This window comes from Patella vulgata, chromosome 7, assembly GCF_932274485.2.
Source record: "Patella vulgata chromosome 7, xgPatVulg1.2, whole genome shotgun sequence".
In the NCBI taxonomy this organism is placed as follows: Eukaryota; Metazoa; Mollusca; class Gastropoda; family Patellidae; genus Patella; species Patella vulgata.
In genome coordinates, this window is record NC_065885.2 from 20,217,200 (window position 1) to 20,243,151 (window position 25,952).

At 36.8% G+C, this 25,952-nt stretch overlaps 1 protein-coding gene across 1 annotated transcript in view; it reads right to left on the reverse strand.

Annotated features, from left to right (window-relative positions):
* The window catches only part of LOC126826910 (general transcription factor 3C polypeptide 1), a 127,518-nt gene that overhangs the window by 72,854 nt on the left and 28,712 nt on the right, over positions 1–25,952 (reverse strand). Inside the window, exon 36 of the mRNA XM_050556036.2 lies at positions 17,155–17,217. Within this exon, the coding sequence (XP_050411993.1) occupies positions 17,155–17,217 (63 nt within the window). The remainder of the gene's footprint in view (positions 1–17,154; positions 17,218–25,952) is intronic.

Sequence of the window (25,952 nt, forward strand, 5' to 3'; positions counted from 1 at the left end):
CGTCCCACACAATATGGAGCACATGGAACGATTTTATTCAAAGTGACTTATCAAAACAGACAATTTCTTGGTGACAATTTCTCCCGATCTTCAGTAAATAATACTCACGTACATTAACTGTAAATAACAAGACATGTTCAATTAGAAAACTTTCATATCTAATTACAACATCTTCTTAGCTTAGGGCTATATCAGTATGGATGTATCATGTCTTGCTTTGTAGACATTTTAATAACAAAAGCATTGCTAAAGCTGCAATATACGTCCACATTCCTGCTTTGATTGATATGGTACTTTTTAAAATAAAGAGAATGAAATATGAAATGGCTGCCATATGACAAGAGGCAAAGAAGGCTAGATGTTGGGTTTGTTTTGCCAAATTTACAGAGAAAATATTAACAAAAAAGTGGGTGTGACACTGCCCCAGGGGGTCGGGGCATGCACCAAAATAAATAGTTGCTGTCTTTATGGTATAAGGAATAAATATGCAAAGTTCCAAGATGATCCATTCAGAATTGCTGCCTGTGACGATAAATACAAAAATTGGGCATGGCTCTGCCCCAGAGGGTTGGACAAGGACCAACATATATAGGTACAACCCTATGCTGGATCATTCCGAATTGGATCCAAATCTGGAAATAATTACAACCTGTATATCATTTACAGACAAAATATCAACAAAAAGTGGGTAAGGCACCACCAAAAGTTCCATGGTAATCCATTCAGAATTGTGGACTTCAGGAGCTAAAGGTAAAAATTGGGCGTGACTCTGCCCCCTGGGGGTCGGGGCATTCACCAAAATCAATAGTCGACACCCTTAGGCTATAAGGAATACATATGCCAAGTACCAAGTTGATCCATTCAGAATTGCGGCCTGTAAACAATAAACACAGAAATTGGGCGTGGCTCTGCCACTGGGGGTCGGGGCATGCAGTTGTCGTCCTTAGGCTACAAGGAATACATATCCCAAGTTCAAAGACGATTCATTAGGAATCATGGCCTGTAGGCAACACACAGAGACACAAAGAAAAAATGGGTGGAGCTCTGTCCCTGGGGATTGGGCAATCACCAAAAAACAATAGGGGTCATTCTTAGGGTATAAGGAATAGGTATGCAAAATTTCAAAAGGATCTGTTAAGAATTGCGGCCTGTAGGCGAAACACAAGACACACAAACATTGGCTCTGTCCCAGGGGGTTGGGCATGCACCCCAAACATTAAGGATGTTCCTTAGGGTACAAAGAATAGGTATGCAATGTTTCAAGATGATACGTTAAGAAATGCGGCATGTAGACGACAAACAAACAAATACAAGAAACGGGCGTGGCTCTGCCCCTGGGGGTTGGGCATGCCCCCAAAACAATAGGGATCTTTCTTAGGGTATAAGGAATAAGTATGTAAAGTTTTCAAGATGATTACTTAAGAATTGTGGCCTGTAGGTGACACACACACACACACACTCACTCAAATGATGAGACGCCCCATAATCTTCTTCTTCTCTTCTTCTCTGGGGTTTTACGTCCACTTCCACCTAAGGTGATATCGTAGACAAGATGACTCACACCATAACTTGATTAATGATCTGTGGGGTGCCTTATCCCGAGGGACGCCCATAATGACGTGATTGGTGGGGCGACTTATAATGACAATATATGATTGTCGGGTCGCACATAATGCATAATGTCAACTAAGATTGGTTGGGCGCCCATGACTTGACCAATGGGGCGTCCAAAACGGCATGATTGGTGGGATGCCTCATCCCGCAGGGGCACTCAAAGTGCCGAGATTGGTGGGCTGCCCACAACGAGATCATGGGCGCCTATAATATAATTGGTGGGGAACCCTTAATGCCGAGTGAGATTGGTTAGGCGCCCAATCGGCGTGATAATCTTCAAAATTCAAACAAGTCGCACTCTAACCCGATTCCGAACTTTTTTTTTTTTCTCATAAATTATTACAGGTACCTTAAAGTCGTATTGCTTTCTTCAAAGTTTTATAATGTTCATATCAAAATATCATAATACGCCAATGTCGCAAATTGAGCCTCAAAATTGAAATTTTCCGTCATTTTCAGGTGCAAATCCTATTTTCCAAAGTTTTCTGGGGGAAGAGCAAGGGTAGATACTGTTCACCAAGGGTAGGTACATCGGTGCCCCTAGAAGCCCCATCGGCCTTTATCTCCCCCCCCCCCCAACAATTTTGGGCTAGCTACCTGCCTGATAATTTTTGTTTTATCAATTCGCACATTGTGTGTAGAAAGTGGTAAGCAATATGAAAACCTCCTTCTCTCTATAAAATTATAGACAGCTGATTTGTAATATGTCTGAGGTGAGTTGATGATTGCTCAGACTTGCCTGCCCTTCTACTTTTTATTTTATATTCAGGGGATTTTACGTGAGGGTAAATGAGCACTCTCCTTTCAATACAAAAGCTGATTCAGACAACCAACCTCAAGTTGTAGTGGGTAACCTGAAATTATCCTGTACTATATCCAATTTTAATAACCCTAATTTTGATTTAGTGTAATTATACACAGTAAATGCCTGCTAAGCTGAAATCTAGAAATTTTACACAATTACAGATTATGCATAGTGTGAGTTAGCTGAGTACGGTAGCTTGCTCTGCAGATGCTCTATCTATCTATTTTCTACTTTATTATAGTTTATCTAAAGTTTTTAAATCTGTCAATTGTGTACAGTTGAACAAACAAAAATATCTTGAAGTAACTGTTAGTGAATTAGTCTATTACTGAATTTTGGAAATACTTTGATAATTTGATTAAAATGTCAACCATGTTATAAGTCAACAAAACATGTTTCATTATTAAAAAAAAGAAAAAAAGTGTGTAGTTATTAAATTTTAAGTCTGTGGATCAAAAGCTTCATAATTAAATGATTTTATATGCAATAACGCTATTGACATTTTTGCTATTACTTAAACATGGGCGACTAAAAATATGGATTCTTTTCTAATATGAACACTATAATTCTTGACATTCCATACTTCATAGTGTGAGGAAGTCAAGTGCCAGTCTTCATCAGAAGGGTTACTTCTTCATCAACCAAAGTGCAATGAGTTTCAACAGTGAACACCGTTTCTTTAAAAGAAATAAACCCACACTTTTTATGAGATCAAGTAATAATGTATCTCTTTTTAAATCACATTTAAAACCTCATTTATCTATACCATCATTTAATGACTTCATACCCACGTACATATATCATTTTTTTTTATTCAACGTTTTAATTTGTATGCTTCTTATGTACCTTAAAAATGTGTATGTTGGTATGAAGTGTTTCATAAAAATAATGGTAAATTTATGCAATTATTGAACGTCTCTGTGATCAAATTATATTTTGAAGAGATACAAAAGACCATTCTACAAATGGCTTGTAGTAATCTGTAGTTTAGATAATTGATTTTGTCTGTACATCTGAACTTTACACTCATTCTTGAGCTCACGGAAATTTGATTCAATTTAGATGATAGTTTCATTTCTTATATTTTCCTGATCTTTACACAACACTGTAATCTAACCATCTCTCTATATTCTAACAAAAGATAGAGAATTATGACAGCTATTGAAATCACTTACAAAACAAAACCCTTGACACTTCCATCTCAATGCCATACTAAATCATAGATTGTGTTGATGACATCACAGAGAACAATTAATTTTGAAACATAAAATAAACAGATTTCACCAATTTACTTTTGTCACTGGGAAGATGCGGAATAATTAATTTTCACACATAAAATATACTCTTCAAAAAAAGTAAGGGATATTGAAATGCAAATACCTATGCAGGTTGTGATATGATAAATAGTCATGGACACTTGACACGCCCCAACAGAACCACTGAGCTGCACTTGCGACATGCAATAGCGCCATTCTGTGATCAGCAGACTGTGGAACCGGTACCAACAAACACACAATGTTTATGATAGACCTCGTTCAGATCGTCCTAGAGCCACTACACAAGCCCTGGATCAATACATTCGAACACAGGTCCTGCTAAATCAAGGACAATCGGCTTTCTGTAAACTTGTACCAAGTGACAGGAATTAGAGTTGCACCCCAAACGATGAGAAATCGGCTACATGTAGCCCATTTGCATACACGCAACCGTGTGTTGTGTCTCCATTAACTCACGAGCACATGGCAAACAGGCGTCAATGGTATAGGCAGCATAGAAATTGGGGTAATCACCGATGGGCGTGTGTAATGTTCTCAGATGAGTCCAGATTTACTCTGGATTTCACAGATAGGCGTGCTCGCGTTTGGAGGCGTGTAAATGAGCGTCATGCTAATGTCAACGTCAGACAGATTCGGGCATGGGTCTGTTATGGTGTGGGGAGGAATCACCATGACTGGCAGAATGGACTTGCATATTGTTCAAGGAAGGGTCACTGGTGTGTACTACCGTGACCACATCCTGGCACCGATAGTTCTGCCCTTTGCTCAACGTGCAGGTCAACGTTTCATCTTTCAAGATGATAATGCCAGTGCCTACCGCACTCATGTCGTGAATGACTACCTCCAGCGTCACCATATTGTTCATATGCCTTGACCAGCCACAAATCCTGACCTTTCCCCTATAGAGTATGTCTGGGACATGATCGGGAGACATGTTCGTCGACTTCAACGTCAACTGACAACACTGCAAGAATTGGCAGTGGCACTGCAAGAGGAGTGGGTCAGATTGCCCCAAATTGTGATACCACAACGAATTGCTGAATGTCTGAGGATTGGTGGAGCAATTACTCATTATTAAGACAAAAATCAAAAACGTCCATTTTCACTTTTGACAGTGTATCTCTTTGCGAGTGAAATGGGGCTGTCAGATAAGCCGCCCATATGAACTGTTTATGTTCATGTGTAGGCAATTGGCCTGTTATTAACATACACTGGTTACCCCTTATAAAAACAGCAGTGCATTTCCGCAGTTTTGTATTGTTTCTGAATATCCTCTACTTTTTTTGAAGAGTATATATGAATTTTACCAATTTACAGGGAAAAAGCAGAATAATAGACATATAAAATATATAAATTTTACTAATTTATTGGGAGGACGCAGAACAATTGATTTTGACCCCAAAAAAATTATAAAAAAAAATTACCAATCACACATTGCCATTTTTCAGCATGGAAATGATATTGAAAGATCTGGCGATAGAGGTTTAAAAAGGAAGTTGGGCAAAAATTTATCCATTAGCAAAGTAAATAAGACAGAACAAGACAAAGATTAGACAGGGAGTCTTGTATATTCTCCAATCTATGGTTACATAGTCAAACAACAAATACCAATGGGATATATATCAGTAACATTAGACAGATAAAGATGATATATAAGAAACCTAATTAAAGAAAGAGTTACTCCAGGATCAGATATCTTTTAATGATTTAATGATAAAACCGGAAGAAAAGTCAACTAAAATTACACCTCCAAACATCTAATAATGATTTGTCTGGACATAATCTCATGTTGGCAAAAACCCATGAACAAATCTGTATGCAGAAGACTAGATAATTTTGTTGATTGGGTCCGAGATTATTATTGTAATTATTGTTATCACACTAACCCACATACCCCGCACTTTCATACAGAATCAAGAGTCTCTTATTACAACAAAATTAGGATAAAAGCGCCATCACTCTCTTCATTTATAGACTGTTGACCCATGTTTATTTGAGAAGAAGGGTGTAATTATCCTTGAATTGGATGAAATCTTGGGGAGTTTCTTGATTTAGAACTTGAAATATATTTATTATTACTGTTACTCATTAATGGTACTGACTACTGACCTATATCAAAACACAATTAACATTATTTCAAAGGGGAAATATGTGCAAATTATTTCAGCAAATCAAAGAAAACTGTCAGTTGCATGTACTGAAAATGATACAAATTACCAGAATCTAAAATGTAATAATTTCCATTTGCTACAACATACTTAATAGAGTTAACCTAAATAGCTGGTCAATTTTCTGGAAAGTGCCAAAATTTTTATCGCTTGTTTTCGGTCGATTTCAATAACATCGATCTTACCGAAATTAGTGAACAAGATTCTCGAAAATTAATTTGTCTCTGTCTATATATTTACAAAGTCTTGGCATAAGGAACCGGGATCTTTAGGATATAAACATATTTTTTAAGTTTCACCAAAATCAAATAAAAATTGTGACTTCTGGTGTGCCATATGCTAAATACAATAAAGGGCAATAATCCATGAAGTTATAGTCCGATATGCGGAAATATTGAAAGAAACCAAAATCACATGGTAAAAACATGGTTTTGCTTACAATCACGGACCATAATCCAGGAAGTTGTAAGGTCCGATACATGCCAATATTAAAGGAACCAAGATGTTTTGTCAAAATCAGATAAAAATTGTAATCTGTAGATTATCGGAACAAAATGTGAAAGATAATATTCGTCCACATAAAAATGCAGGCATATTAAAATAAAAGTAGAAATACTGTTATTATAATACATATGTGTGTAAGAAAGATAAAGATAGAGGTGGGAAATCCAATGTAAACTTTAAATCATAAACTATGTCAGAACTGATTCAATTTAATAATATTTGCTTTTTGTGCAGTCTTAAACTCTATATCAAACCATTATTTTGGGTAGCTTTAAATACAATGAAATAAAAGATTTAATACAAGATAAAAATTTGGTGCCGCAAAAAGAGTATAAATATCATTCAGCTCTTACACATTAATGGTTACATGAATTATTAATATCAGAAATTGCCAGTTTAAGTAACAAGTCCTGCGATACCATATGCAGACTCCTCTAATAATGAACCACGCACAAATAGTTCAAACTGGAGCAAGAATTCAAAGGTTACAGATATATAGTTATTAGCACTTTCAGAGAACCCATTCAAATTCTTTTTAATGGTAGTATTGCAATTTAAAAACGAACGTGATCACAAAACACTGGTAAAGATGATTGTTATCAACAACAAACCTATTTTTTTCCAGAGTTCGATCCCTGCATTGGCTGAGAAAGTTCATCCAGATTTTTCCGGCGTGGTTCCCCCTTGTCAGTGATGCAGGACAGAGGGCCTGACAAGGACAGCTGTCTAGTTGTTCAGATGGTACGAAAAACCGATGTCCCGGGTACACATTGGCATGCAATGTAAAAGATCCCTTGACAGTTGGAATTCGATATAAGAGTAGGCTGTAGTGCCACTGTCCGGGCAAAATTTCCCTCATAGCACACTGCATGGCATATGCCTGTCTTCATTAGCCCAGTTCGGAGCAGACCATTTCATTTCATTTTTCCAAGACATTTTCATTCTGTATAATAAAAAACTCAGACATCAAAAGAATATATCTTAAAGATTTCAATTTTGTATTAAATTTTTTGAATCACTGAAGCAAATGTAAAGATTATGAAGCAAATGTATGTTTAATCAATCAGAAAATTCTGGATGTTATTTTATAGAAACTAAAGACATAGCTGTTCAACTTCAGGGAATTATTGAATCATTCTTTAACTGCCTGACCGATTTTGTAGTTGTTTTCGACAGAGAGACCTAGAAATTGATTTAAAACATGTTTATTAGCTGTAATCAGCTGAGTTAACATACGTAAAATCTATAGAATAGTTGCATGGATAAAAAATCATCAGTTCCTGTTTTGCAAAATTTAATTAAATTACTAAAAGGCCAGAAATAAACATGACATTTGTGTGGGCTTGGAAAAGTAAGTTCAATGGGATTTAAAGTGACAATATTTTATATTAGTTATCAAAGAAATCATGTTCAATAGCATGGAGAAAAAAACCATACTATATTTGAAAACTTGATTACTTAAAGTGATAATTTCATATTTTCTAAGAAAGTCAAAACATAATTATTTATGTCTTTTGCTCAATAGGTTGTCAACTCACTATTATACGATCATATTATACTATTCAAAAAAAGTAGGGGATATTTGATTTTTAAGTGTTATTAAAGTCACCTAATGAAACTGACGAAGAAACAAATGACAAAATGAAATGAAGTTCACATTCATCGATTTATTCCAAATGATCGTTAGACTAAGTGAGGCACAGACTGACCATTATAAGGGTAAAATGATACCCGGGGTCAAACAGCAAAGTTACCACAGCATCACAACCAAGTCAGTAACGGGTAAATCCTCCTCTGTTTGCCAAACAAGCATTGATCCGACGTGGCATACTCCTAATGAGACGTCTAAGGTCATTTTGGTCCAGATTGTCCCATTCCTGTTGCAACGCAGCAGCAAGTTCTTGGACATTGGCAGGACGTTGTTGACGTTGACGTAACCTCTGTCCAAGCATGTCCCAGACATGCTCGATGGGGGAGAGGTCGGGACTCAGTGCTGGCCAAGGTAATGTGGTGATGTTCTGTTGTTGGAGGTTACCTGTAACGATCCTGGCCCTGTGACATCTTGCGTTGTCATCCTGGAAGATGAAACGGCGGCCATGACGTCGTGCGAACGGCACAACATGGACTGCCAAGATGTTGTCCCGGTAGTACTGGCCTGTAACACGCCCTGCAACAACATGTAAAGCTGTTCTTCCAGCAACAGTGATGCCTCCCCACACCATAACAGAACCACCCCCAAATCGATCATGTCTGATGACGTTAACGTCTTGGAAGCGCTCGTTTCGACGACGCCACACCCTCCTACGTCTGTCCAAAAAATCAACAGTGAACCTTGACTCATCTGAAAACATCACATTGCTCCAGCGTCGATTATCCCAGTGTTGACGATCCCTACACCAACGACGTCTTGCCTGAATGTGATGATCTCTCAAACAAGGGATCACGCGAGGACGTCGGGCGCGAAGGTGACCCCTATGCAGTCGATTCCGAATCGTCTGGCCACTCACTCTCACACCAGTGTCTGTTTGAAGACGAGCGCTGATCTGATTTGCTGTGATGACACGATTTCTCAAGGCCAAGGTACGGATAAATCGATCCTGGGCTTGAGTTGTCGCCCTTGGTCGACCTGAGCGTGGTCTGTCCTGTACAGATTGTGTATCACGGTATCTGGACCATAGCCTGCTTATGACAGACTGAGAAACATTCATCGTCCGCGCCACAACCGCCTGTGTTGTGCCGATCTGTAGCATGCCAAGGGCACGTAACCTTTCATTTTGGGTAAGCCGACGCATATCAAAATTTGTTTTCTGGTCACTAAAACAATTAAACTGATGTTTCCACCCTGGAATTCAATGCCACAATGACTGTAACATTCAAAGTCAGAGTCGTGCAAATCTTGGAGTTGGACCCCCATGATGATCCCAAGCATCACCTGCATTCCATGCGGTAGCTATTGGTGCGTTTGGGTGTCACATGTAACTGAAAATGTTTCTTCTGTTAGGTTCTATAGTGACTTTTTTCGTAGTCATTTGCATATTTTAGTATTATGCCCCCAAAATCAAATATCCCCTACTTTTTTTGAATAGTATATTCTCCCACTTAAAAATTATTTGAATCCGGAAATAATAACACAATTACCTCCCTTGTTTTTCTATTCCCCCCCATGTAATAGCCAAAGGAGCTTTAAATTGCAGGAATTTCTAAATCAATATGTACATCTTATAATTAGCATAGTTACTGACCAATTAATAATGGCAAATTATTCTAGGTTGCAATAATTCATTGCTTCTTTAAAGGTATGATGCGTATTTGCATTTTCGCTAAAACATCAGATTTTTCACAGCTTAATCTAAATGTACTCTAATTTGATTATTTAACATTTAATTAAAAAAGAAAAAATCAAAATACCAATGCCATATATAATATCCCGGAATGAATTCAACCAGATTTAAAGGGCCAATCTCGATAATATTTTGGAGAATAAAACTGCTTAATTTTGTGTTAAAACCCCTTAAAATCATGTACCTAAGAGCCGAGCAATTAATTAAATATTTGTGATATGTTTTCAAACAACTTACACCTGTCAGTCTTCATCTGGAAATGGAGACCGGTGTCCCAAGCTGTATTATGCGGTGTCTGGATAAAACCAGACTTTTATTTTATAAAAACAATGTGTTGGTGAAATTTACCTTTTGTTATCCAGTGCGGCACATGGGTCATTCACTGTATAGACCTCTAAAGGAACGGCGATAGATTATCTGGTCACCTTACGAAAAAATTGACCAGAAATCTTAAAAGGGTTACGTGCCTGGATAAGCATTTTTGACGTTCATGTCCAAACAACTCAATATTTTGAGCTGAAATTTTGAGACAAGGTAAATACACCATTCCTCTATATTTTGGCGCTTAAATTTCATATGCACTCGGACTTTTATTTTTGAGACTGTTCAAATCGGGATAGTCCCTTTAAACTAGGCCCATCATGTTTCTCCTCTACTAATAAACGATTCATCAACGACGGCATTAAGAGTTTGGTCTAGATTTTCATTAATAGGAGAAAAATTTGTTTCCGAATGGATTTAATTTGAGAAATGCTATAAGTGAATTGTGCATGTTGAAATATGCACAATATCTAAGAAAACAGTTTTCAAGTTGTTCAGCAAATGCACATGTAAAATGCTTTGCATTTAGTGTTCTAGCTTGTGCTTGCATCTTTTTTAAATAATAAAGTTACTTCATATTTAATACATTTATTTTCTTGTTGCATGTGATAATCCCCTTTAAATTCTAATATAACAAGTTTAACCTTCAGAAATAATAATATTTCTCTTTCTTCCAATTTCAGAATCTATGAGAAGAAATTAACAAATGTAAAACCTTTTAAAACATTATTTTCTTCACTTCACATTCATTTCTTAGAGTGATACATTTGTCTATATGGAAGAAGGAAATCGGATAGCATCTGAGAAAAGAGACGATACCAAAGACAACATTTATCAATTTAAGTTTAATCTGATCTCTTCCATTAAGATATACTGTAATTATAAATGACCAAATTAAAATAACACTATACTAGTTGGGGAAGGATAGTTTTTTTACACAAACAAATTGCAAAAGAAACCAATCATACATATATCTGACAATATCATACCCAAATTCGGCCCAGTCGAAACTAGTGCGCTTAAGACCCCATAAATGTATTAAAGGACTATATAAAAATGATATATAAATTCATCTATGATGTTATTTTGATGTCATATTGCAATTATGACGTCAGTTCATTGCTTTTCCGCCACGGTAATAATGAACCTGTGTCCTATTTGTAAGGAAACTCTTGGGAATGGTATAAAAGATGTTACATTGTGCGCTGCTGGGGCACACACTGTGAACGACACCAGTCTCAATCTTGGGCTAAACATCAATGTGACATCTAGGACTGTAGTGGATGTAGATTTGATTTTAAGAACAAAAAGGAGATAAAAATAACTAAATGGAAAAGAGAAGGTGAATATGCTGCAGCAGACAGCCCTGTCAAAAGACGATCCCAGTGTTTGTCATACGGGTTTGACTGTAATTCTTTCTCTGGGGGTTGGAAATATCAGACAAATCAGTTCGGGGGGGGAAAAATCTTTTCCTGTTTGAACTTTTGACTTTCAAGCAACTATCTTCACAAGTTGTGACGAGCTCAAGGGTCGACGGGTGACAGCCATTCTGGGAAGAATTGCTGCTGCTGGTAATAATTTAAATGCAGCTGATGCTGTAATGCTGTTTACTATCAAGTTTGTAACATCAATTTCTGCACAGGTGAACAGCCACCAGTAGATCAAACCGGAGACTAGGTTTGGCAGGCCTAAGGATATTGAGACAGAAAGCTCTTTCAAAGCTGTCGTTAATAACTTCATTAATGAGAAAGAGGAACAAAAAACCATCACAGATTTATGCAAAGAGATGGATGAGTTGTGTCAAACACAATACAGTACGTATACATGAAAAAAAAACGTCTGCTAGAAATGCTGGGTGACAGAGTAAGTATATCAAACGTTCAGGGAAAGGCAAATGTCATAACTTTAAATGAAACGGCAGCCTCAATTTTACAGACCTATCACTAAAACTCCAAGACTTTGTGTGATCTAGACAGAGAAAAGAATCAGATAATATGGACAGCTGTTGCACTCATCAAAAGTGAGATGATTCATAAGTCAAATCGTTTTCAAAAGAATTTTATCCCAATCTGAATGATTTGGAAGTCTGTGGATGTTATGCTGGATTTCTAGCCAGATTAGGACAATGTTTAGTGCAGGTTGCAAGACCGATTACCTCTTCAATTCATTCCAAGGTGATTATTCGTAGAGATGGTCCAAAGGCTATCAAATATGCAGTCGATATATTGCACTACGACATTCCAAGCACAAATAAGCCCATACTGTACTGTGAAATGGTGACTATCATTGTGGAGAATCCAGTAATTAACAAAACTCGATTTGCTGTGGAAGATACAAAAATCTTTGTAGTTGAATGCACCGGAAAGGTCAGATGTGATGCAAGCCGTCAGTGATGGAACTCATGCCCGAAAAACAATGCCGGAAGTGCAGATGGTCTGATTTCCCAGATTTGAGCACTATCGGTCCTACTGTTGTCATTGGCAAAGACATGGATTTGCTTGTCATACTGTTATCGCGCAAATCGCTTAGGCACACCAGTGGGACGCTTGTTTTTGCGAACAGAAAAGAGAAACGCCAGACATAAACTGTGGGACATTGGACATTTATACAAGACCCTTGGTGAAAATATTTGTTCAAGGCTACCCATTAAAAGGATGGATAGTGCAATATTTAGGGGAAAAGCAATTGTTTCTTGAGCTGAAACATGTTCAAGCCAGAGTGAGATTGGTCAAGCTGTTGAAAAAGCTTCGGTCTGCCTCCACGGCCTGGACACATTGAGACTGCGAATGTTCGAGGAGAAAATGGTGACAGACACTTCTGTTGTTGAAGTAAGGGTCTTACTCCCTGATTTCTGGCTCCGTGAAATATCATTCCTTACGCGTATTTTTGCAAGTTTGATGCTGGATGGGGGATGATAATAGACTGAATCCAACGGACTGGGTTTGGGAATGACGAGGTGAAACTCAATTGGGCCGTCGCATTTACTAAAGGTGGTTCGCTGTACATGTAAGGGAGAGTGCGCCACAAAGAAATGTTCCTGTCGTCGATATGGACTAGAATGCATGAATGTGTGCGCAAATTGCAAGGGAGAGACGTGCGAATTCCACAAGCCCTGTGGTACTGGATGAAGAAGAGTTGGAAGAGACAGTTTGGATGGAAATTGGACTTGCTTTTGGTGTTGATTGGCTGTAATACATAAATTCTCTTTATTTTCGCCTCTTTTATTGTTGACATGAGCAATGCCACTGTGACGTCAAGATGAGACCTTAATGAATTATGTTAATTAAGGCATTTCGCTTCGGCTGATTTCCGTTGAATTTGAGTATGATGTTATCTGATATATGTATGATCGAACCAAACTTCATTAGTTTCTTTTGTTTTTTGCAATATGTTTGGGGTCACTCCACTTTTTTTTCTTTTTGCCCTGTTTATACTGTCTTTCCTTGACATACGTTTTCCTAATGGTAAGTGCAGGAGTACTGCACTACACACAAACAAACACATTAGACAAATCTATTAACATATGGGGATCACATGGCTAAGTGGGTAAGACGCTGGCTCGCTAGCCTGGAGGTCAGGTGTTCGATCCCTGCATTGGCCGAGAAAGTTCATCCAGATTTTCCGGCGTGGTTCCCCCTTGTCAGTGATGCAGGACAGAGGGCCTGGCAAGGACAGCTGTCTAGTCCTTCGGATGAGATGCAAAACCGAGGTCCTGTGTATACATTGGAATGCACGTAAAAGATCCCTTGGCAGTTGGAATTCGATATAAGAGTAGGTGATAGTGCAGAACAGTAGGACGTTAAACCCCATTTCATTTCATTTCATTTCTATTAATATATACAAGTATATAACCATATACAATGTATTGGAAAACATATTATTCCTATTACTTGGAAAATAAGCCTGTTACCCAAATATTTAAAAGAGATTTGTGAGTAATGTGCTGAGAAAGAAACCTCATGCTTAATATAATAACTTGATTAATTTATTGCTGGTTTATCAGGAAATGGTTTTTGGGATTTCTTGGTGTTAATAATATCGATTTCCACCTATGGTGATATCATAGACGTTTTCTGACGTCTTTCTCTCTATAGCTGGAGGCTGATGTCTGCTTCCACTGAGAGTGATATCGCAGAAAAATGGCCAGACATGAATGATAGGTCAAGGCTAAGTGTATAGGAACAATAGGATGTTAAACTCCATTTCATTTCCGCCATATACATGAGTGGTTCGCAGTCTTACAAGCGTAGGTTGGTTGCAACCCCACTCAAGAAGCCATCATCTGATCACAACCCCTCGAAGAACAAAGTCACCTTTCACTATGAAACATCATCACTATTTACAGATCAAAATGTTGTAATGAAAGATTGAGGAAACAAATAGTGAGCGCGAGAGAGGAAAGACGATTGGCAATATGGCAAGAGGTGTATAGATCAGAGATTTATATGCTTTTCATGAAAACATAGCATTTTTTCAAAAGTTTCAGAGTAATCCGCCATGACCCCACAAAAAGTTGGTAACTCGGGATATATATAGGGATAGGAAAGGGAGAACAAAACAGAAAATTGCTGCCCAGACCCAAAGTAAATATGTGCCGTTTTGCTGATAGGGATCTAAATTCTAAAATAACCTTATCAGAACTGCACGGGATGTGGGCAGAAACATGCTGACTGACATTGCTTCGATCTAGGTGTGTGCTGCAGTTTAGCACTGACTGGCCAAATTACCCGCACCATCCCAATGCAAAGCTAATAGGTACAACTGTCTAAGAGATTCATGTACAAAACCAAATGGCACTTTCCATCACAGGAAATCCAATCATCACATGATTCCCAACCAGTGTGGTGTCAAAGAGAACTTTAGCTTGCCACTGAGTGCAATAGTCATCTTTTCTGTGAGGAGGTCAGATTAATCTCTGAAAAGACTGATTGACTAGTTTAACTTCTAATTCCATGGTATTTATATAACAGACTACCTCTGAAAATATTGTGTATATTTACATACAGGCATTTATTTCTACAAATCAGATGAAAGATAACAGGGATATAGATAATTATTATCGTAAAAAAAAAATCAAATTAAATTTCATTGGATGAAGTCAATAACACTAAATATTTTATAGTAGATTTGACTGTATTGTTAATTTCATAACCATTGCTTGAGATAATCTCGATGATATAACACAGTTTAAATCACTGACACATGGGTACATGTATTATAACACTGACAGACAAGGTGTAGTACACTAAACTTAGGATGTCTGTCTACAGTTAGCTCCGCTTGAGAACAGACACTAAGCTAGTTGGCCAACATTTTAAGTAATAAATCGATGATTTTAGTTGAAAACACTAAGTATACTTCAAGAATTTTATTGAGTATTCATTCTTCTTCCATTTAATAAACAGATGTGAAACGGAGTAGAAATGCATTACCAAACAATATACTAATTTTTGAATATGGCGTCTATTTAGGGCAGAGATCTATTCTTGAAGCATAAAGTAGATGGATCTCTGTGTGCAGAATGGGTATAGTAACAATCTTGAGAGGATTATATCTTAGATAGCTGCAATGTCAGTTATATTCTCTGTATATTAAAAATATGTTGTAAAGAAATAAATAGTGGAAATAAATCCCACATCACTGTACAAATACTTATGGAGCACATTGAACATATAATTTGATTTTTCTGGTCATCGCAAATTATGAATAATACAGGAACTGTTATGTTTGAGAGAACATAGGTTTAAGGCTTCAAGGCTAGCTTTAAAAGCACATGACAGTCTTTGGAAATTTAACAGCTTGGAATTCAATGACAAAAGTCAAATTATACACATTTCTTTAAATGTGTTTTAGACTTTATTATTGTGTACAATATGGAAAGTTTCAGTGGGTTAAAAAAAAAAGAAACCCACCAGCAGCTTTGTGGAGGAAGGTTGCAAGAAAAATAGGACATTACAGGATGGTGCTCACTCGAAGAAGGGATAACACTATCTCAATACCTTGAGAATGACCAAGTGTAAACAGAATACACCCCTAAGTCACAAATATCATTTCAGTGATTAATAACTGAACTGTATGAACTTGGCTTAACACTAGATTGTCTCTTTAATAAATATACTACATTTATATACTTACCAATAATAACTTAATCCCTTCTTTGTCTTTTAACTTCCAGTATCAATTCAATGACGTCAACATTACTTACCAAACAAAAACACATCAATAACATCTCAACCAATCAGTTATAGTACGGCTCTCAAAATATTGGCGCATTTTGAAAACAAGAGGCTTCTTTTATTTTCAAATTCCACTTGAACTTTTTTTTTTTGCATAGATCAATACTGAGCAAGTTCAAAATTTAAGACAAAATTTCCAAACAGTTACTGAGAAGCTGACGTCTAATGAATTTGTAATTACAGATTGTACACACTTTATCCTGGTGTTCATGGAATTATGTAAAATTTTGTTTTGTTTTAAGTGATAATACCCTTTTAAGAGCAATCAATACTTTTGCTTAATCTCTATTCATAAATATATCAGTATCAGTACAATGTACAAAGATGGGAATTTATTAACAGGCTTATTTTAGCCTTTTATATAATTATGTCTATTAGGGAAATTTTTATTAAGAGATTAATTGAGAAATGGGAGGATATATGTGTGTGTGTGGGTGTGTGTGTGGGTGTGTGTGTGTGTGTGTGATGATGTAGTTTTGTACAGGTTCATGAAGTATATTCATGAATGAGGAAGCATGTGTATAATTGTGAATAGTGCGGACATGATATATTGTTTAATCGATGTATCGCGATTCACCTTCTGAATCGATTTATCATGATTCTTTTTATATGTCCACATGAAAATTATGCTGTCGTCCCTGTCTGGCCATCCATAAAATCGCGTTTTTATGTCACTCTTCATTATCTACGTCACACATTTATCCATAGGTACAGAAACATTCATAAATGATTTAGTGATGTGTTGATATACATACTGTAATGATAATAGGTTTATTACAATGTGTGCAAAATAATGTTTGTGGATGTTTATACAGTTTCTTTTGTTAAAATTTGCAACATATATAACCAAATTAAGGATATTATTTTTTTTTTTATTACTATACTCACTGCGCAATTATCAACCAGTACAAATAATTTCTCTGTTAGTTCTACAATACTTGACATCTTTTCCTTAAAAAAAAAAAATAAACAAAAAAACATTAATGACATAACATAATTATATATTCCAGATTTTCTGAGTTATTTCACATCATATACAATAAACAGTGGTCTTTATGAAAAAGTATATTGACCCCAAAATTATTCAAATTAATCAATCCTTGGCTATCTCAGGTTTCCGTTTATCGATTTCATGCTGCCATCTTATTTTTTCTAAAACAATTAACCAACACCTGAACAATATTTTATTTTTATCCATCATCTTTGAGGCCAAAATAGCATTTAATCTATGTGTTTTATTTTAAATGTCTGATTTCTCAGACAGGTGTTGATTTGAGTGCTATCGGTCCTACTGTTGTCATTAGCTAAGACATAGATTTACTTGCCATACTGTGTTATCGGACACACCAGCGAGACGCTTGTTCTTGCGAACAGAAAAGAGAAACGCCAGACATAAATTAAGTATCTGCTATAAAGTGCCCAAAAGTGCAATGATGTTACATTATAGTAGCATGCAGTGTGGGTCATAGATACTGCTGGGATATCATAATCATTCTCTAGTATACCTGATGCTGTATCACACTAGTCTCTTGTTGACACTTGGGCAGCATTCAATTCTGAATTAGTATCCAAATTTTAACTTGGGACAGTGCTCATTTAGTGCATATGTGGTGGTATGATGTATGATAGGTTGCCAGGGAACAAAACATACACCGACAGCATCTACATCATCCGAGAAGTCAACAAGGATTGTCTAATGTTTATAACTTTATGGGTAATGGCAGCATTTACAAGATACTGATATATTCAATTTCATACAGATCAGATGATATTTGTTGTCATTAGAGTGTTGTCAAGGTTCTACATAGCCAAATGAGGGCCATAAGATGTAATTAACAGAAATTGTTGAAATTCAATAGGCTTCTTCGTTTTACCAATTCAAGTAATGCATATCAATTTAATACATATAGGCTTCTCCGTCTCCCTAATATAATGTGACCAACATATTTAAATTGTAAACAGATCAGATGATAAATGTAGTCTGTAGAGTATTTACAAGAAATTGACAATGGACAGACGTACATGTATGGATAGGGGCGATGACAATATTTGAGACCAATCATTTTCATGTGAATGTATAAAATTTTTAAAAGATAGGTTGCCAGGCAACAAACCATACGCCCACAGCAGCTATATCGTCCGGGCAGTCAACAAGAGATGTCGCATATTTTTTCCTTTTTTTGGTAATGAAACATTTATAATACATTAAAATCTGATTAAGAGTAACAACTCATTAAGTAATTATCAGAAAACCATTAGAATTTGTTTGGTTTTTATAAAGTTCTGTCCCATGCTAATGTTTAGTATACAAAACTTTTAACATCATGGATTTAGCTGTTCAAGTCATAAAGATTCGTTGAAAATCAATATACATGTTCGTCTCAAGACCTTAAACTCTGTGTACCAATCTGAAGTCAATCTGATGATAACTTTAGCCTCTAGAACATCATAACATTTTTCAAAGTGATCAAGGGCCATAACATTGGCAGTAATTATCCGAAATCGTTGAAAATCAATATGATTCTTCATCTCATGACCTCAAACACTGTGTATAAATTTAAAGTCAATCGGATATTAATTTTAGCCTCTACAGCGTCCACAAGATTTTTCAAAGTGATCAAGGGCCATAACTCTTTGTGTCTTTGTGTCATGACCTTAAACACTGTGCATAAATTTAAAGTCAATCGGATATTAACTTTAGCCTCTAGAGCGTCCACAAGATTTTTCAAAGTGATCAAGGGCCATTACTCTGGCAGTATTTATTGGAAATCGCTGAAAATCAATAGGCTTCTTCATCTCATGACCTTAAACACTGTGTATAAATTTAAAGTCAATCGGATATTAACTTTGACCTCTAGAGCATCCACAAGATTTTTTGAAGTGATCAAGAGCCATAACTCAGGCAGTAATTATCGAAAATCGTTGAAAATCAATAGGCTTCTTCGTCTCATGACCTTAAACACTGTGTATAAATTTGAAGTCAATCGGATATTAACTTTGACCTCTTAGAGCGTCCACAAGATTTTTTGAAGTGATCAAGGGCCATAACTCTAGCAGTAATTATCGGAAATCGCTGAAAATCAATAGGCTTCTTCGTCTCATGACCTTAAACACTGTGTATAAATTTAAAGTCAATCGGATATTAACTTTAGCCTCTAGAGCATCCACAAGATTTTTTGAAGTGATCAAGGGCCATAACTCTGGCAGTAATTATCGGAAATCGATGAAAATCAATTAGACCAGAGGGAGGAGGATTGTCACCCGAGAGGGGGAAAAATCTGAGTTGACTTTTCTAGAGGCATTTTTCGTCAGGAATCCGAATCTGGTAGGTAAAAAGCCAGGTGAGGGGGCGTTTCCGAGATAATCGAGGTCAAAGGATAATTATGATGAGACAAAAGAGAACACGAGTGGGGGGATTCACACGAAATAGGTTGGCAAGAGCGCGACACTGGCACGGTAGCCCGCAGCTCAGTCCCTAGCTCTGATATCGAAAAGAAGAGAGAGTACCATTCTCGACCTCTGCCACTCCCGGCCGTGAAGCTCAATCCTCACGCCCCGCCACCCGCACTCTCATCACAATGACCAGTCGACATTGGCGATTCGTGAACAGGAACGTGAATTATTTCTTTGGAAGATCATGAGAAACAATTCCGGACTTCAGAACCAAGATGTGCCGACTTTCAGTGGACACATACGCCAACCCAATGAGACCGAAAACTGATATGACATTTCTTCCTCCCATAATGCGTCCGATCACCGATTACGCCACTGTCACGGAATGTATTTATCAGTCACAGAAAATGGCAGATCACAGCATCATGAAATACGTTCATATCGTGGTTGATGTAGGGGCTGCTGCTAAATTTTACCATGTAATCTGGAACAATCCCAACACGATCGCAAATGTCTTGATCCATCTCGGTGATTTGCATGCCTTCATGGAGAATTTCGCAGTAGTCGGGAAGTTTGTTCAAGGGAGATCGTCCTCCAATCCGGTGAAGCCCATTCTGGTACTGTACGTCATATTTTGAGCGTCAAGCATTATAACCGTGCATGGCGTATACACGAGGCGTTTGCTGAATCTATTTGTCGCTTGTTCATGTCGGCTAACATGAGTGACGAAATAGTCCAGATATCGGAGTTCATCGCAAATCTACCACAGCAATGCGACACTCGCCAGGCGCTCGTACGCAGCGGAATCCTGGATGAAATACTGGAAAAATACTTGTCGCTGAAAGCAAAACGAACTACGCCCGCTATGGGTCGTATTACTGCCAGCAGATGTTGAACATGGACGACACTCACCCAGGCACAAAAGAAGAATTCTCGTTGGTCTCGATCTCCCGGAACGACGATGGTATCGGTCAGAGCATAGATGCTGGTGGAAAGCAGACGTTCATGCGAACTGCCAAAACAACAGGTGGCATACGAAATCTGTCGCATCGCCCCGACACGTACGAGAAATGGGTCCGAAACCGGCCATATGCTGCTGCAATGGTGGAAGCACTGTCTCAACTAGCTGATATGAATACATTCGCAAATCCGCGGACGTGTCTTCGACCGAGCAAGATTCTAAGATCCGAGAAAACCGTCCGAAACATCATGGAAACGATCAGCCAGTACTTCATTACGCCATTTGACAACACACTCAGTCCAGATCTCTTGTACAACCTAGTGTCCGGTAAGCCTTTAGAACAGACCGCCGCCGACTCTTTGTTGTCGTGTTACCAGCGAGGATTGGACCAAGTCGCGAAGTTCGCTGATCGCATATCGAAGAAAGATGGTGCGTTGGCCTTTTTCGACCCTATACCACGCGTACCGTGGAAGTCTTTTCAAGACGGCGTTACGAAATCCAAAGTGAAATCTAGAAATGGTAAGGTGAAAGATATCGCTCTTGAAAGAGACATTCTGGGTATTCTAGCAGCAAAATCGGCCGAACTGGAGAAGCCCATTGACTTTCAAACTGCCTTGACGTATCCACTGGCCCCGGGTCCTTGTCGTTGGCATCGGCGGATGAAATTCAAAGAAAAACCGTGAAATCCAAGTTGATATCCGCACTGAAGATACCGACAAGTAACGAGGCTCCTTCTGGCAATGGCTTTGTGTACATCTTAGATGTCATTGCCCAGATTCGCGCCATGGTTAATGTTCCAGATACGTTTAGACAGTTGACGAGACGCCTTCTGAACGACATCCCGCCCAGGTACAAAATTGTTTACCTGGCGTGCGATAGGTATGATACAGTAAGCATAAAGAATGCTGAACGTGCTCTCAGAGGAGAAAGCCAAACCACCGAATACTCAATTTCTAAACCCAACATGAAGATCCCGGAAATAGCCAATTTCATGAAAAATGGAAACAATAAAAAACAAATGTTGGAGAGGATCAAGGACGTCCTCATTGAAGTAAAGGACCGCCTCAGTGACAGAATTCTGTATTACACCGCGGGGTCGACCTGCATAAAAATCACGGCGAAAGAGTCCTTGACTGTGGAGGATTTGTCCACTGACCACCTGGAAGCGGACACAATGATCGCCTATTTGGCGAAGCATGCGCTGGACACAAATATGCGAGAACCGACAGTATGCGTCATCAGGTCCCCCTCGGAAGATATCGACATCCCGTGATTCTAGCAGTTTACATCACGACAACCTGAAGCTGTACGTGGACAATGGTACAGGGAAGGCCAGAAAAACAGAGCACTATCAGTAGTGAATGTCAGCGCGATATAAATGCATATATTTTTATTATTATTATTAAAAACGCTGCACATCAGTGATTCTTCAATGTGGGCGTATAAAAATTAATGTACATATTGGCACTTCTGGCAAGCATAAAAATACAAAATGCAGACAAATTGATGACTAATGCCTGCAAATAACTGTATAAATTTTTATTCTCATATTTAATTATCTGCTGCTACTTCCACCTGTTTTGTAGCTTTGATAATTTCATTTGCAGAATCCATGGCCAGAAGCTAGAAAGAGTCTTAAATAAGATAAATTATAAAAGCGTGCTACAAAAAGGCCAATTTTGACTTAGTTCATTAAAAGCACAAAAACATTCTGTATTATCAATCTTCAATAGAACAGGAAAATAAGAAAAGATGGGTATATAAAGATGTCTGCAATCTGATCAAAATGAACATTATTTATCGATCTTTGACATTTTCAACATAAAAGATTTCACAACTCTAAAAATCCTTTCTGTAAACAGACATGGACATTAAAATTAAAAAAAAAATGTAACAGAATAATCACATTTTGTTATCTTGTTTTCGCAGACTACTTGTAATTGCCTATTCATTTTAATCCTGTAATTTCAGAACATAAAAAATTCTACTTCTAGCCTCTGTCGTCATAGGATTTGCTATATAACTCTTACCAGCGCTAATATATTTCATTTCTAGCAGTAAAATTTCTTTTCTTGTGAAAAGTGACTTGCTCTCATTTTTGCTTAACTTTTGAATGCGTATAATAGTGTATTAGAAAAAACAAAAGCTAACATCTCTCATTTTCTTCATTTGTCATTATTTGAATTGATTTAGTTATAGCTTGAGGGCCTACAATGTACATGTAGATGTACCACAGGTGATTTTAAATTTGCCAATCAATTTACTTCTACAGGTATTTCAAAATTTAAAAAAAATTCTAGATTCTATGTGGTCTTGAGCTATAAATAATAGATGTATAAAGTCCTACGCAAAAAGACATATTTTTTCTACATATCATTTCCTTTGTAAATGAATTATTGGTACCGGTAATTTATTCCAAAATAAAAGCTACTAGAGCTGCTACATGTACGTAAGCTGGCCAAGATACAGACTGCTAAGTTCATTGTTGACTATTTATTTTATATGTACATGTATTTTAAAATCATTAAAATACTAATACTGTCTCTTTTTCTCACCAGATATTGTATTACCTTCGTACTCAAATGGAAATATATTCAGTTACTCTTGCGAGAATGGGACTTGAATTGATAGCTGTTTGATCATCATACAATAAAAGAAACGACATAAAGAACATGTAGGTGGGTTTATGCTGGATATTAAAACAACCACAAAAAATACCCCACTGTCAATAAATTGTTTTAACACTACTCACAATTTGACACTTTTTTTTTAAACTTTATATAATAAAACATTGTAATTATTTATATTGGTAGGCACTGTATATTGCTGTAGCCTATTTAAACATTTATAATAAAAAACAAAAAAACACCACAGTATGTACCAGTATATATTGGTTTGTACACAAAACAATAAGAGAACACTTGTTGAAACATTTATTTTATTTGTACAAACAAACCGGTGATTTTTTACCATATAAATTGTGCTGTGTATTTTTATGGTGCTCAATCGCTAAATGCCACTCAAGGATTAGAACTTTATAACATGGTAAAATGAAGTACCGGTAAGAAGTAAAATATTTACACCAAAACTAAGCATTAAGAAATTGTAAGACCCTGATCACTTAACTTTGTGTTATTTCTGTTTGCTTAAAATTGATTTTACAATAAAATATTACTGCATAACATTCATAATTTTCTTCATTAAAGCATCTGGAATCTTCATCAATACAGATAATGTGACAGAAAATAGAATAAAGAGTATTGCAGCATTATATTTAATGGCAGCACCACAATAATTCTAAAATGGATTTATTTTATCTGGAGCCAACTTATTTCTGCTGATGGACTCAAGACCAACTGAGAGGTTTTTTTCAGGGCAGTTATCATCTTCTTAGCAACACTTATATATGCATAACCATTAACAATTTTGTTCACAAACTCATTTATTTATTTCCTTCTTTATAATCCCCTTCGCATGCACAAGAGATTTTCATAATCAATCACAAGCCCGGTTGAGGCTTCAATGCAAACTACTATTTCATATTACATGTACATGTATATCCTGATTTTACCATGTTTATTGGACGCTGTCACCTCAAGTGGTCAGTCACCATAAATATGGCTGTACCCTCAAAAATCAGCAATCGATATATTAAACTGTAGGGTTTTTTTCACAATACATATAGCAATATGAAATTGGGTGTATGAATATTTTTACACTACTTTTAATTTACCGTTAACTGTATGGAAATACACTTGCTTTGATTTATATCATTAAAATTCATGCAAGATATTGATGATTTCAGACATTTATTTGACTGTATTGACATTCTACTTTAAAATCTTTATCTTATCATTTGTTAGTAGATAAGTACAGAGGGGGCTGAAAATTCAAAGCTGAGCAAAAACAATTACCAAAACCCATTGACATATAGTCAAAACAATTTGTATTGATAAATCAGAGGAATCTATAAAAAACAGTTGACTTTCTTAACTTTGCAGACATCAGCGTTTTTTTGACAACTCCTTCCCTTATTGAATGTAAAGTCGGTTATTAGATTCTAAATTCACAAGGGGAAAGTACATAATGCATAATGAGGTATGTATAATACGGTGCATTACAGTTCAAATATCCATACAATAATTATGTAGACTTTAGATCATCAAGTATAAGTCAAATTTTCTTACACCTTAAAAGTATTCTAAAGGTAATTAAATTATATGAAATTACACCAAGAATCGACTTCCACTGATACATGTACATGTATGGGATTACTGGTCAATTATTATACACTCACTAATTAGTCTAGCTTATCCAGTATTCAATTAACTGCCAAGGTCATCATGGTAATCTTACTTAACCTTTAGACATGATTAGCCGAATTTCACACAATATAGAATTAAGTTCTGATGAGAGACCTGGCTTCACCAAGTCAATAAACATTAATTAGTAGAGGAATTAATGGTTGAAGGAATGAATAAATGAATGATTGCATTCATTTACACCCCCACAACTAAATTAGTGACAAATAAATGAATAAATAGTAAGAACAAAAGAGAAATATTGCAAAATTTCTAAAATTAGAGAAGATACATGTATCTCCTAGTAAAGGTACTAATATTCCCATTTGCAACATTTCTATAATTTTGGTTCCAAATGAAACTTTTTGAATAACCTCTCCTCACACACACGGTTTTATGCTAACTTGTAACAGTCACAAATAGTAGCAGATCAATTCTATTTCTCTACAATCTGTTGAAGTGAGTTCCATTGACAAATTTGAGATATTACCATCTGAAATTAAGAAGAGTTGCCCCCCCCCCCCACGCCACCCAAAAAAAACATGGAAACCAGTGGTGTATTCCCATGAAGGTGCAATTACAGAGCGTGACCAAAATTAATCCTTCCCACGAAGGCGCAGATATCGACTTGTCGGCTTTCGTTTGAAGAGAGGCATGTTCCTATTAGGACTCAATTTAGTGTGTTAAAGATTTTATGAATTTATTCTGGAAGGATGGCAAGCAAGAATCAAGAAGCTAGTTGGAAAAGCCCATCGGAATGTTTTTGAAATGATCACATTTTTACAACAAGAACAAAATATTACTGAAATTAGAATCGTTCAGTATGCTGGGGGACAGGAACCACTAAGGAAGAGATATAAATATGCTCAGATCCAAAGCCAGCTCCAGGAATTAAAAGGAAGACACGAGGAAGAGGAATTGACTTTAGTCGAGTTTTTAGACAGGGTGCATTATTTGGCGAAATTAAATTAATTTTTGATATAGTGTAGTTAATTTTGTATTTCTTATGCCAAAAACGATGCTAAAATGTT